This window comes from Heloderma suspectum, chromosome 1, assembly GCF_057233095.1.
Source record: "Heloderma suspectum isolate Gila_16-S chromosome 1, 16-S_ref, whole genome shotgun sequence".
NCBI classification, from domain to species: domain Eukaryota; kingdom Metazoa; phylum Chordata; class Lepidosauria; order Squamata; family Helodermatidae; genus Heloderma; species Heloderma suspectum.
In genome coordinates, this window is record NC_139458.1 from 433929079 (window position 1) to 433943532 (window position 14454).

Consider the following 14454-nt stretch of genomic DNA (forward strand, 5'->3'; position numbering starts at 1 on the left):
CAGAGGCAGTATATCATGATGCGCTGAATGCAGTCAACTGGGGGAAGCTATCATTTGCATGCCCTGTTTGTGGGGGAAACAGGATGCTGCCGAAAGCAGACTGCTGGATTAGGACAAACTTGGTCTGATTTGTCAGGTGTGAAGCACCTCGGATAGCTCCTTTAGAGTTCTGACTGAAACCCAGAGCGGATTCACTGCCCCAGTGACATCGGAGCCACCAGCCCCCACTGGAGGAATTGCAGGGCGTGTAGATGCCTTGCGGAAAACCATCCACTCAAAATCAAGCTCCCGCAAGTGCTGCCATCCCTTCAGGGAAAACAATACAGGAATCCCGTAGCTCCCGCTACCAGAGGTGGGAAAGCAGCTGGGTGGGCACAATGTTGAGCGGAAAAACATCTGGAAGGGAATGGATTAAGCATGTCTTCTCTCTGCTGCAGCTTCCAAGCCTACTGTTCAATTAAAAAAAAGGGGGGGGGTCAGGAGACTCTTGACTCAACACATTTAGCTTCAAGTTATCCTGTGTAGAACAATCAAGTCGTGTAACTGCATATGTAAACCACGTTCCTGGGTGGGCTTAAGTAAGCCAACTCTGCCATCATTTCATTGGCACTTTCTTACCTCCCTTATCGTGAGAATCAACAACAGAAAGCTGATAACCTGTTATGCACGGTAAGGAGATCAGGGTTTTATTCCTTGTGTAACACTGTGCTACAGGATTTCTCCTTTTACTCTGACCTCATCCTTAGTAACCCACTTCATCGCTCGAAGCGTAGCGCCTGACAGGTCTCTCCGTACCAAAACGTTTCTCTGGAAAGCTAGAGAGCTTGTTTGCTCTTGCCCAGGAACATCACCAGACAGCCGCGGCGGAGTCTCTTAGCCGGATGGCTTAGGCTGAAGGGTTCACTTTCCATTTTTCTCAACTTGGGCCATCGAAGGAAGTTCTGGTTGCAGACTTGTTCCTTTTTCTTGACAATTCCCAGCTGAAAGCACACAATGTCTCTTTGTGTTTCTGCTTAGATGCTTTCCTATATTCTAAAAGGAGTGTCTTGAACTGAGTGGCAAAACTGCTGAGTCCCCAGGGGAGCTCCTTTGCTGAGCAGAGGAACTCTTGAGCAGCAAATCATTCAGTGGGTGCCTCTTGGGCTCATCCATTGACCGTGCAATGGATGTTTACGACATCCCACCAGAAAGTAAGACATCTGCACCCAAAATCCAGATAGAAGAAATGCTGGATGCTGCGGATTATGAGAGCAGAGGTGGCCCTCCTTCGGACGACCACTTGCGGAATCTGAAAGCTCTGACAGAGAAACTGAGGCTGGAGACAAGGAGACCTTCCTATTTGGAGTGGAAGGCCCAGCTGGAGGGGCTGGCATGGAAGAGCCACCCCAAACCTCCAGAGGAGGAGGAGGACAGCCAGGGCGAGAAAGCCACGGAGGAGAGCATGCCTTTAAGAGAGCTGGAGGCTCATGTCCACGAAGGCTGTTCCGAACAGCAAACCATACGCACCCCAGAGAAAAGGAGCGGCTTTGGGAATATTGATGAGGCTTTAAATTGGCTCAGGAAGGAATTGGTGAGTAAAATCAATGTTTAATAATGTTTTATCAGGACAATCCTCATCATGTTCACTCAGAAGCTGGTGCCTCTGAGTTCAATGGGACATTAGTAAGTGTGTTTTAGGGTTGCAGCCTAAAGGAAGGGAAAAAGGTCATATCTCCTCAATCACAGAAATAAACAATTCCCTCTCCTTCCCTCTTTTCTCCTAGTTCTCTTTCATTCCCTTCCTTTTGTCTTTATTTATATGTTGTTTGTTTACAAATGCAGTGGCATTCATCTATCAGGCAAGTTGCATGGGCAAAAATAGTCAGGTCTCTGCCTGCAAGGAGCTTAGAATCTAAAGATTTTGTCCCATGCTTCTCTCGTTCTTCTTCCTTTCTGTTACTTTCCCTCTATTATTCTTTCTTCTTTCCCCCTTCTTTTAGGTATGAATAACTCACACTCCTTGCAGACACCAACATTTAGAGCACCCCTTCCAAGCAGGAGATGCCAATAAAACTAAATAAAGCTCCCTGAGTCTCTGATCGGCCTTTACCCCTCCCAATCTTTCTGACTCATTCAGCACTATTTTCTTCTTTAGCAGTGTAAGACACAATGCAAAAGGGCTTTCTCTTCAGACCTACTCCCCCCCCCCACACACACACACTTACTGTTATTTAAAATCTAACCTCAACAAAGTGGCTTTTTAAAAACAGAAGGCAATCGCAGCTCAGTGGTAGAACAGCTGCTGCTTTAAGTGCAGAAAGTCCCAGGTTTAGCATCACCAGCTAAAAGGATTAGGGAGCAAGTGAGAGGAAAGGCTTCTGCCTCAGTCCCTGTGGAGCTGCTGCTTCAGTTGGCTCATATCTGGTTTAGATGAGTGGATGCACTCCAGAGCGTCGGTGGACCCAGGGCTGATACGCATTGTGTGAAGGCAGTGCCAGAATTACAGAGGAGCCAGGAGGGGCTTGGATCCCTTCTCTTTTGTGATGCCCTGCTTAGCTTCTGTTTTTAGGCAGCTAATCTGGCGAACATCGGAGGGGGTGTAGATTGTGGATTTCATTAAGCCGCCCTATCTTTCCCCCCATAATTCAAGCTCTGCTTGGAATCATTCCATGTGGCAGCTACTGTAGTGTGGCAAGGCATGCATGTGCAATAACTCTTTGTGCAGTTCAGTTACTATGCTGCATCCCTATACAAACTGTTCTCCTCCCAGTTCCTAGTTGGGAAGGGGAGATCTGCTACCATAACCTGGATAAAATCACCAGATCCAGATGGTGAACTGCTACACATATGTGGGCGAAAGAGCTTACGCAGCTTTGGCAATGTCGCCATCTCTAAGCCATGTCTTGGACCAGCAGAAAAACCAGGGCTTTTTCTGCTGTCGCACCCCAGTTGTGGAATGCCCTCCCCTTGGAGGCCCAATTGGCACAAACCTTGGTTTCATTTTGGCACCAAGTTTAAACATGGCTTTTTATCAAAGCCTTTGAGGGCTACATGCATTCCCTAAAGTAGCACACTCTTTTAACAGTTTTATTGTTTTAGATTTTAAATTGGTTTTAGCTTGCTTAATGGTTTAATATGTTTTTAGCTGTTTAAATTATTTATTGTTTTATACTGTTTAATTGATTTTATCTGTGCACTGCCCTGAGATACCAATGATATAGGGCGGGATATAAATGTTTAAAATAAAATAAAATAAAATAAATAATAAAATGTCAATGCCCTGCTATAATTGCGCACAGTGGCACAGCTATCAGGTTGGAAGCGGAGGCTGTGATTATAATGCCCAGCTTCTGTGTCTTCAGTGCTGACTGGGTCCCTTTACTGAATTTAAAAAGTAGGGCAGGCAGCACGAAATATTCCTTAACTTTCTGCATACCCACAGACTGCATTGCACTGCACTGCAGAATCAAAGAGGATTTTTGGCTGGATGTGCCCGATCTCATCTGATCTCAGAAGCTAAGCAGGGTCAGCCCTGGTTAGTACTTGGATGGGACACTGCCTGGGAATCGGGCTTCCTGCACTGAGCAGGGGGTTGGACTCGATGGCCTTGTAAGCCCCTTCCAACCCTATGATTCTAAGTCTAAGTCCAAAGCGCAAGGATCAAGCTGAGACTATGTTCCCCCGTCAAGAGGACTAGAGGTGCATGAAGCCAGGGTCCACAGTTAATTAATGGATGAGGGATATTTTAGTTTGGACCAACCTGGCATTCAGCAACAGCGCCACTAGACCCAACAGTAGAACTCAGGGTTATTCAATGAAATTGGTGTATAGTTAATTCAAGCAGAAAAAAGAAAACACTTCTTCACACCACACACGAAGTGCGGTGTGATCCACAACATATTTAGGTTGAAGTCTTTCCTATTAGGCTTAATGTGGGACTCCATAGTAAGTGTGTTTAGGATTACGCTCCATAGTAAGTGGGCTTAGGATTAGGAACACAGGAAGCTGCCTTATGCCAAGTCAGACCCTGGGTCCATCTAGCCCAGTATGGTCGACACTGACTGGCAGCAGCGGCTCTCCAGAGTTTCAGGCAGGAGTTTTTCCAGCCCTACTTGGAGATGCTGGGGTTGAACCTGGGACCGTCTGCATGCAAAAGCAGGGCCCCTCCCTTTACGCCTCAAATTGCACACGTCGTAACTTAGAGAACTGCCTGCTCCAAGGTGTGTTGGCGGTAGCCACAAAGATTGTCAGCATTAAAAGGAGATAGGGCAAATTTATGGAGGAAGGGGTACTAGTCATGATGGCTCTATAGAACCACCATGTTCAGATGCCAGGCACCACGTTCTGAATACCAGGCGCTGTGGTGAGGGGGGGGGCTGCTGCCTTTGCACTCTCCTTTTGGGCTTCCCAAAGACTTTTGGCTGACCACTGCTGGAAACAAGATATTAGACTAGACCGACCTTTGGTTTAATCCAGCAGAGCCGTTCTTATGTTCTAATGAGCAGGTCTATCAAACTGCACACTGTGAGGGTGAAGGGGCAGGGAGCGAAACCAGCACTGACAGTTAAGACAGTTATTATGGGACATATCAGCTATTCCCCCTTTTTTCATGCAATTTGGTTGTGCCAGGAGGTGAACACTGTGGGGTTTGTGGGTTCCTTCTTCTGCTTCCCCTGTTCTCTGTAAAGTTGATGGATGCAAGTGGGGAGGCCCAATAAATCTCCCTCACAGGCATCTTGATCCAACCAACATTTGGCACTTTGAAAACCTATTGATTTCAGTGGGAGATATTTAAGCATGTGCTTGACTCTCTTGGCGAAATCAGCGGGACGTGCAAGTATGAGTTCACTTTGTATGGAGAGTGTGTTTCATGGTCTATCATGCAAGGGATCTTTTAATAAAGCCAGGACAGAAACAGGTAAGTTTTTTCCTTTTGTAAGGCCATGAATTCAAGGGAGACAGACAGACAGATGGAGAGACCGAAGGAGGTCTTCTACAAAGGCCAAATTCACAGGCTTAGAATGCCGCCTTGTGCATTCTGCACTGCCATTATCCTGCAGCTGGATCTCTGTACACTCCCAAAGAAGATTTTTTTTGTGCAAGAAACGAACCCTTTATCCAGGACACAAGAAACTGAGCAAGTAGTCTGAGGCGGGGAGGAGATTCAGCACTGGCACCTTTCTCTGCATTGTGCCTGTAATCCTTTTGTCAGCCATCACGCTGCTTTCTCTTTTTCTCTTTATGCTCCTATCCTGTGGAAGGGAAAAGCCAATCTCTTCCTCTCCCTTTTTTATTTTATAAGGGGGACCCCCCCAAGGGGGGCCCTTCTCACCTCTGAAAGCAGCAAATGAAAGATGGCAGGGAGCTTTATCTCCCTGGGAAATTTTTGATGCTGTTGGGCTGGAGCTAGTGAAGAACAGATCCTCATTTAAAAAAAAAATACAGTCTTTTTGAGGATGAAATATTGTTAAGACCACAAAGGCACAAGAACTGCCTTGACAAATCAGGGCATGTTTGATTTAATCCAGCAGTCTGCTTTCAACGGCATCCTGTTCCCCACACAAAGAGGGCATGCAAAAGATAGCTACCACCAGTTGACTGCTTTTAGCACTTTGTGATATACTGGCTCTGATCATGGAGGCTCCATTAAGCCATTATTTGTTTGTTTGTGTTACCATTAGAGGCTGGTGGCTCTGATGTCAGTGAGGTAGTGAATCCGCCCCAGGTTTCAGTCAGAACCAGCCAGAACTCTAAAGGAGCTATCCAAGCTGCGAACCTTGGATAGCTCCTTTAGAGTTCTGACTGGCTCTGACTGAAACCCAGAGGGGATTCACCTTCCCACTGACATTGGAGTCACCAGCCGCCACTGTTTGTTATCTGTTAAATTTGTACCCCATCTTTTCCCCAAAGAGTGCTCAAGGTAACCAACAGCAGTTAAAACAAAACAAAACTCCTACCCAAACTAAATATACAAAATCATCATCATCAATAACGAGGTGGGCAAAATCAATAAAACTGACAGAAAAACCATGAGTTAAACTGCAGCACAGTTACAATGGCTGTTAACAAGCCAGCTTACGAGTCCTGCGTGAATAAAAATATCTTTGGCTGACAGACCTTGATAGACCTTCCCTTCATCGTAGGCGGGTCCGGTCCAGGGCGTTTGGCTACCTGCGGGAAAGGACAAAACGGCACCTACCTCCCTGTCCCTCCTTCCACCTACAGAAGCTGTCTGGACTGGCAGTTGAATCTTACTTCAACACTGGCAATGGGACGGCATGTTCTGCCACACCACCAGAAGGCTGGCTTAGGGGGCACAGGGCAGGTTGCCTGGAACACACAGTCCTGCCCTCCCAACAGAGGAGAACAGCCAGGGGTCTGCTGCTGCCCCCTCCACACTATGTGCCGCCTGAGGCAACCAGCTCACTCCACCTTATGGTAGGGCCGGCCGTGGTCATAGGTCTGTCTAACAACAGCTGTTAGCCAAGTGGAGTCTCCTTGTTCACACAAAAAGGAGCAGTACATAATTCACTTAAAGAATCCTTGCCATACTGACTCTGAAAAGGTTCCATGTAGTCACCATGGCTAATAGCTGTTCTCCTACTGTTCTCCTACATGATTTTGTCTATTCCCCCTTTAAAGCTTTAGGGCCATCCATGAATTTCCATTGAGTTTGTGTGAAGAAGTATTTTCTTTTGTTTGTCCCAAGTCTATTGCCCACCAATTTAACTGGGTGCCCCTATCAAAGAGTGTTTACTTTTATACACCACTATTATGTCTTTCCTGTCTTAGCAATCTTTCCCCATCCCTGAACTTAAAACCCCCTATTCACTTTAGCCTTCCACCCACTTTCTTTTTAAGGGAAGGTGCTCCATTTCTTTGATTTTTAAGCTGACATTTTCTGTACCTTTTGCAATTGTATGTGGTATCCTTTTTTGCTTATCTTTCTCCACCCTGTCAAGGTTTGCCAAAGGTCCCCCAAAGCTGTATTTAGAGGAGGAGATTGGTTTCTGATGGGTGGTATACAAATACAATAAATATGCAAATGAGGCAACAGGAACTGGAAATGAAGCCGACAGGAACTACAGTTCTTCCAGCTTGCCAGTAGATGGCAGAAGTCTAACAGAGATCTAACTTTTAAAGCCACTCTTCTTGTAAATTCTCCTTAGGGAAATGTAGTCGAACTGGAGGTGGCTATCATTTGCATGCCCATCTTGTGGGGAAAACAGGATGCTGGATTAGATTGAACTTGGTCTGATTTGTCAAGGCAATTCTTGTGCCTTTATGGTCTTATGACACGGTTTTAATGCTCAAAAATACTTTTGCTTTGTTTCTTAAAATGAAGATTGGTTCTTCAACAACCACATCTGATTGGTTTTTAAATCTCAAGTTCTTTCCATACCATTTATGAAGAAATTTAGGGATTTGGCTAAGTTCTTATAAAACAATGAAATTCTCACCCATCTGCACTGGCCAAATTCAATACGTACAGCTATTCCAAACATGACCATGTTGTACTTGCCTACCATGTAGTTGTTAAAAATGAGGATCCTATTAGGGGGAAAAAAAGAGGTGGCAACCCCAATTCAGCTCCGCAAACATGGCTGAATATGCAGGGATTCAAACCCAGACTTTTCAGAACTAAGCACAGAAAGCCCTGGGTCTAGAAGGATGAATTTGTCAGTTTTGCTTTCTTCCATATTCGTGTTTTTTTTTTAATACACATTTTTATTGAATGTCAATAATATTAACAAAGCAAACTAAACCAAAACTAAACCAAAATGGAAACGAAAATAAAACACATTCCATCAGGATTACATCCTCTTTCCATACAATTATATCTTAATGGGTATAGAGGTCACAGGTAATTCTTGTCAGTGCTACTAGATATTTTATCAGACCGACTCAGGATTATTGTTCATCTGTTTTCTTCCTTCTAAAAGCCCTAGGGTTTTATAGTGCGAGGGAATCAAATATTGATGTTTGTTTCTTTATGCGATAAAGTCAAACCATATTGCATGGAATGAATCGTGTTTGCTTTGACCCCTGGCCACCTTCAACTTGTGCGATATTTTTTCCATTATGGCAATTTGCCAGACCATGGCATACCAATAATCTAATCCCTGGAGGGTGAACCCCTTCCCAAACATCACTATCATGGATCTGGCAGCTACAAGGAAATGAGTCATCAGCTCCTTACTGTTTTAAATCTCCCACTCTGGAGGCATTCAAGATGAAGCTGGACAGCCACTTGTCAGGGATGCTCTGACTTGGATTCCTGCACTGAGCAGGAGGCTGGACTCGATGGTCTTATAGGCCCCTTCCAACCCTACTGTTCTATGATTCTGTGATTCTAAATCACTGGCCTCCCCTATAAACAAATTGAATACTGCTAGACTTGGCATATGTGGGATATTTTGGGTTGTAATATGGCCCATCCCTGCTGCCATGGCCCGCCAGAATGGTTGGATGTCTGCACAATCTCACCACATGTGCCGGTACATTATTGACTCGCGGCACCCCCTCCAACACCGAGGAGAAGTTGAGCCACATTCAAGTTTTTAGGATGCCAAGCTCTTTCCATCCCATGTATGAAAATCCTCACTCATCCCCACCATCATCCTTCTGGGCTCACCTTTTGTGTTCCAGGTGGAGATGCGTCTCCAGGACCAGCACCTGGCTCGGCAGCTCCTGCGCTTGCGCAGTGACATCACCAAGCTGAAGATCGAGCAGACATGCCACCTCCACCGGCGCATGCTCAATGACGCCACCTACGAGCTGGAGGAGCGGGACGAACTCTCTGAGCTCCTCTGCGATTTCCCCCTCACGTCCTCCTCCAGCCTCTCTACCCCGCTCAAGCTCATTGGCGTGACGAAAATGAACATCAACTCCCGCCGATTCTCGCTCTGTTAGAGGAAAGGGAATGGGCGCTCTGGAAGGGGGTGTGGTGGGAGAGGTCCTCGAGAGAGAGAGAGGCGGAGAAGCTTCCCTGTTCCTTTGCCTGGTAGGGAGATACATCTGGAAGAGGTAGGAGAGAGTGGAGCTCAAGGCTGCTCTTCCACTGGTCCAATATGGCCGGGCTGCAGCGACGATCAAGGTTGCGTGCCACAGCGCTTTGCCGAAATGTGGAGAATAAGAACGTTGCAGCCGCTTCAAGGATAGAAAGTAGACTCCCCGAAATCTAACACTTGCAGTCAGAAATGTCCCCTGTGGTTGGGACGACAGTCCTGGAAAACCACGCGGTGAGTCAAGGGCTCCATAATGGAGGGAGACACACAGCTGTGCAGCACTGGTATAGCCCTGTGGCCCACTTCATAAGAACCTAAGAAGAGCCATGCTGGATCAGACCAAGGGTCCATCTTGTTCAGACCGGACAATGATGGGGGGCGGGGGAGGAATGAGGAATCCATGTTGCTAAAGTGAAGAGACACAACTCTCCAGGGTATACAGCAAGGGTGGGCAAGCTGTGGCCCTCCACACATTTTGGCCTCCAGCTTCCCTCATCACTGGCTATGCTGACTAGGGCTGCTGAGAGTTGTAGGACTAAACATTTGGAGGGCCACAAGTTGACCACACCAGGTACAGAGCGTGCTGAAAAATAGCCACTGGGTATGGTACATTGACACACCTTTTCAGAATGGTTTCTGCCTGTAGAATGTAGCCAAGCTTTAGACCCTCTTGTTGGTTTGGTTCTATGTCCTTGGCCTGCTTGTCACTGAGATGGTCAACCTGTGACTGGGCTGAACATTATATAGCAGGTATCTGTGTGTGTGTGTGTGGGTGGGTACTCACATGATGGACAAAAAATGCCATGCACATAGCAAGCTAGCATGTGAGGGAGAAGGCCTCTGGCCTACCTTACTTCCTGACATGCTATATTTTCTATGTGCAGAGAACATTCATATCTATATATCTTCCATTCATCCATCCATCCATCCATCTGGTGACAGATAGATAGCTAGATAGGGCAATATCTAATGCTGCCGTTCCACTTATGCCGTTGATGTAGCACTAGTGTAAATGACCCCTCCTGCAATGCCAGTGCCTTATGCTATCACTACATCCATGGCATAAGCAGAGCAGCAACATTGGATGCTGCCCATAGGCAGAGAGATATGCATTCCATTACATCAGGGGTGAGAACCTTATTTGGGTGGGGAGGAAGATGACCTCTCCACCCCTCCATGGGCTGGATGACTTCAGAGGGTGGGACCATGCCCCTGATGTCATCCGGTCCCCGGCTGAAGCGCCACCTGGAGTTCCTACAGCTGGCAGTTGAGTTGGCTACTCGGTTTTGCTGTGATCAGAGAGAACAATAGGGATCCCCTCCCCATGAGCCTCCAGGGCGCAGGGCTTGGGGAGGGGCTCGGAAGGGAGCCTCCGCAGGCTGGATGAGGCCCACCCACCTTCAGTCCAGTGGAGGCTGGTGGCTCTGATGTCAGTGGGGTGGTGAATCCATTCTGCATTTCAGTCACAGCCAGTCAGAACCCTAAAGGAGCTCTCCAAGGTGCTTTGCTCCTTTAGGACGCAATCCTATCCAGATAGGCGGCCGCCTCTGATCTTGGAGGCGACCACCTATCCAAAGCAGGGCAGGAGAAGCACGGAGGGGATTGTTCCCTCTGCCGTTCTCCTGCCCTGCATTTTCGGCTAGACAGCTGATTGCGGCTGTCTGGCTGTGGGAGGGCTGAGGTCCAGGGTGCTATACAACACATTGGATGTGTCATACAGGCTTTTCCGCCCTCCCCACCCTGGAACACCCCCCAGACATGCCCCTTTTCAGCCGCTCTGCACTGCTCTTGCGAGCGCAGAGGACGGGGCTGTTGAGGCAGCGTGGAAGTGGGGGGAGGTCGGTTCTCCAAAAACCGACCTTGGAGCACGGGCTCCAAGGTCAGTTCCTGGAAAACAGGATATCCTATGGCCGTCTAGCCACTGTCTAGTGGCCATAGGATTGCTCCCTTACAGATGTTTTTGTTGTTGTGGGGTGGGAGTACAATTTTAATAGATAATACACAGTGGAGGCTGGTGGCTCCGATGTGAGTGGGGCTGTGAATCTGCTCTGGGTTTCAGTCAGAACCAGTCAGAACTCTAACAGAGCTATCCAAGGTGCTTCCACACCTTGGATAGCTCCTTTAGAGTTCTGACTGGTTCTGACTGAAACCTGGAGCGGATTCACGGCCCCACTCACATCCGAGTCACCAGCCTCCACTGCTTCCATCCAAAGTGGTATAGTCCATGCACAGGTCAACCGCCTGGGGAAGACTTAGGCCTTAGTAAGCAGTGCCTTCCTCAAACCTGATGGAGCATTAAGGCTTGGCCCAGTGATCTCACTACTCTTGGGTACACCTAGTCCAAATTCATGCCAGAGTGCTTTGCAGAAAAGTGGACAATAAGAATGATGCGGCTCCTCAAGGATAGAAAGCAGGCAACACCGAAATCTGACACCTGCAGTCGGAAACATCCACACATCGAAGCAATAAAAACATAGGGGTGTTCCAGCGAAGCTTCTGCAACATTAAAGGTTACTGGCTGATCCGAAAACAACAGCAACAGCCTGGGGTTGTGGCGTATGTATGAATGTATGTATGTATTTGACAAATTTATACCCCACCCTGTTCACTGCAAGCATCTCCAGCATGCCTCCAGAAGTGTTGGACTACAACTCCCATAAACCTATGGGAGTTGTAGTCCAACACTTCTGGAGGCCGCCAGGATTGGGGAAGGCTGAAATAAAACATTATCAACAATAAAAATGAAAACATTGCAAGGGTAAAATTGGTATGGCTGCTAACAGCATGAAGCCCTCAACACAAGAGGATTTGAAAGGCCTGGCACAAGACAAATGCCTTTTCCCGGTACTCAAAAGTCGTGAGAGTCATGTTGGGCTGAATGTTCCCCCTTTGGTGTGAGCACACTTCCTCTGCGGAAGTGGGGAGGGGCTATTTGATGACCTTTTTCTGGGGGGAGGGCAAAATTCTACTACATTTGCGGGGGATCTTATTCTTACCTTAATACAAGGTGGCCTAGCGCTGGGAAGCAAAGCCATGGCCTGAAGCAGTGGGAAAACGTTTTGTGTGCATATAAAGAATGGAAGAAGAAACCCCAAAGAAAACCACTACACTGCCTTGAAGCCCCCCGCCCCCCCAAAGCTCCTAATGTCCACCCCTCAGAAGACTTTTTTGGTTTCACCTCAGCTGTCTTGAAATGGCCAGAAAAAAAGCTCCATGTAAGAAGGAGCAGCAGACTAGCCTCCATAAGCAGGGGTCACCACCAAGAAGGCCCTTGCCCGGTCACCACCCGCCTTACCTCAGGTGGTGAAAGGAACAAGGGGAAGGCTTCCAAAGACAGATTCCTTTTGTGAATAGACAGTGTTTGCACTGGACTCTTACTCCCACACAGACCAACCCCCACAACCTGCCAAAACAAACCAGACTGCACTCCAACCAGGCTCAAACCCAGTCTGGCTTCTTCCCCAGATCAGAAGGTTCCACCTCCAGGTCCTGCCCAGGTACCCACAAATGTTTTTTCTATTTCAGGAGTTGGGACGTGGATCCACAGGCAAGTCTATGAGTCTCTGCCCGCTGCTACCTCCCAACTTTTGTTTAAAGAAGAAAGGCCAGACATAAGTTTACCGAATAAAAGAGATGAAGAATAGGTTGTGATCAAGTCCAAAGGCACTATTTAGGTCAGCGCTGGGCTGCACACAGCTTGCGGGCTGCATATGCCCCCCTGCCTTTTGTGTGGCCCCCACTACCCCCTGCCTTGGCCACTTTTTTTGCCTCCACTGTGCCACTAAAATTTGGTGGGCCGTGACAGCAGCAGCAGGGGGGCGGCCCCCAGTGCATTCTGGGGGGGGTATTGCCCCCCAGAACCTGTACGTTGGCCACCCCAATTTAGGTCATGTTGCATTAAGCCCCTTTTCATCCAGGCTTTCCCATCACAATTAACCCCTTCTCTCCTGAGAGCCCAAATTATATCAGCATCCCTCTTCATCCCCACCAATTTCACCTCAGGGCTTCTCCACACAGGGCTTTTATCCTGCTATTGAGATTGGTTATTCACGGAGGTTTGCGGGTCCTTTACATGACGTCATCACCTTCTAGGGCATCTCCTGCACTAAATGACCTTTATCCCGTTTTTAAAAAGATCGGAGATAAGGAGCTATCAAATTGCAGTGTGTTGCGTTTAAACGTGAAAAGAGGAAATCCCACCATAAGAGGTGCTAGACCACAGCGCCATCTAGTGGCTGTATAATGAAACATATAGAACATGCAGATAAGGGGGGAAAGGTGGGGGAAGCACATGTAAAGGGAGCCCGTCATGATCTTGCATTTAAAACAGAAGCAGAAAGCCCCGGTAAAGTTACGGGATTTTAGCCTGGTGCAGAAATGCTCTTTGACTGCACCTTTCTTGACAAACTGTACCTTTCTTAGCCACCAGCAAGAAGCCAACACCCCAGAGATTTGACTCTGCCTCTTGGGATATACATTGCAATTATTGCCTTCATGCTCTGCATTAACACTGGTATCGTTCCGCTCATTTTGCTTTGCAGAAAAACCACCAGTCACATTGCTGGTCATGTTGTCAGTTTGGGAGCCTGGGCCGTGTTCCTTTTGTTAAAAAAAATCCATGCAAATCAGTCCTTCATTTGTACAAACACACTGAGCATATGGAGAATGCTTTGTGTCTGTTGATATATTGGTGGAATTGTGTGTGTGTGTGTTTTAAAATGACGTTTTGCTTTTCCATTCAATAAATGGTTTGATTCTCTTTTATGTTTGCTTTCTTGCTTGTTTGTTTCCTCAGATAACAGGGAGAAAACGGAAATGAAACATTCCATAAACACTTGAAAAAAGGAACTTCTTTCAAAATTCGTCTCTCTGTGTAGGCTGTGGTGCTAAGACATCCTATACCTGAATACCAGAAGAAGAAAAACCACGTGCAGAAGTTTTAAATCTAGGTACGATCAACACGTGGAGAGGTACTAGAATCGCACTTGCTGCTTCAGGACCTAAACTCTACGCATGAATCGGATCTTGTGTACCAAGTCTATCAACATACGTCCAATTGCATGTAGGATCCTGTTCAGGAGATCCATCGCACTGAGAAATCCTTTACTCCATTTTAAGATGATTACAGATGGAGAATCTGTGGCTTTTCCGTCATGTTTTGATTAACCTTTTTCTGCTCCCCCACTTTCTGTTTTCTTTTTGTTTTTTGTAATAAACATTTAATGCCCCCACCCTGCAATAGAAACTTTCAGGACAGTTTAACCCACCCTTCCTCAACCTGGAGCCCTTCAGATGGATTGGACTACAGCTTCCATCATCCTCAGCCAGCCCAGCAAGGCTGTCTGAGGATGATGGGATCTGTAGTCCAACCCATCTGGAGGGCATGACGTTGGGGAAGGTTGGCTTAAAAGAACGGCTTGAAGCCTAACTAAAGCTCCATCAGCAGGACCAGTTGCACACCAGAGTT

The 14454-nt window shown here is 47.2% G+C and overlaps 1 protein-coding gene across 1 annotated transcript; it reads left to right on the plus strand.

The window, feature by feature from the left end:
• The first annotated feature begins 1162 nt into the window (after positions 1 to 1162).
• On the plus strand, positions 1163 to 14217 carry FAM167A (family with sequence similarity 167 member A). The gene is made up of 3 exons (XM_084833031.1): positions 1163 to 1570; positions 8629 to 9006; positions 13783 to 14217. The coding sequence occupies exons 1-2, from the start codon at positions 1163 to 1165 to the stop codon at positions 8890 to 8892; spliced, it is 672 nt and encodes a 223-aa protein (XP_084689157.1). The 3' UTR covers positions 8893 to 9006; positions 13783 to 14217.
• Positions 14218 to 14454: the final 237 nt, after the last annotated feature.

What these genes read in the sequence shown, in the direction of transcription:
- FAM167A (XM_084833031.1), top strand. Translation starts at nt 1,163, where the DNA reads ATGGATGTTTACGACATCCCACCAGAAAGTAAGACATCTGCACCCAAA. An exon ending in ATTGGCTCAGGAAGGAATTG is followed by an intron (nt 1,571 to 8,628) that starts GTGAGTAAAATC and finishes TTTGTGTTCCAG; the next exon opens with GTGGAGATGCGTCTCCAGGA.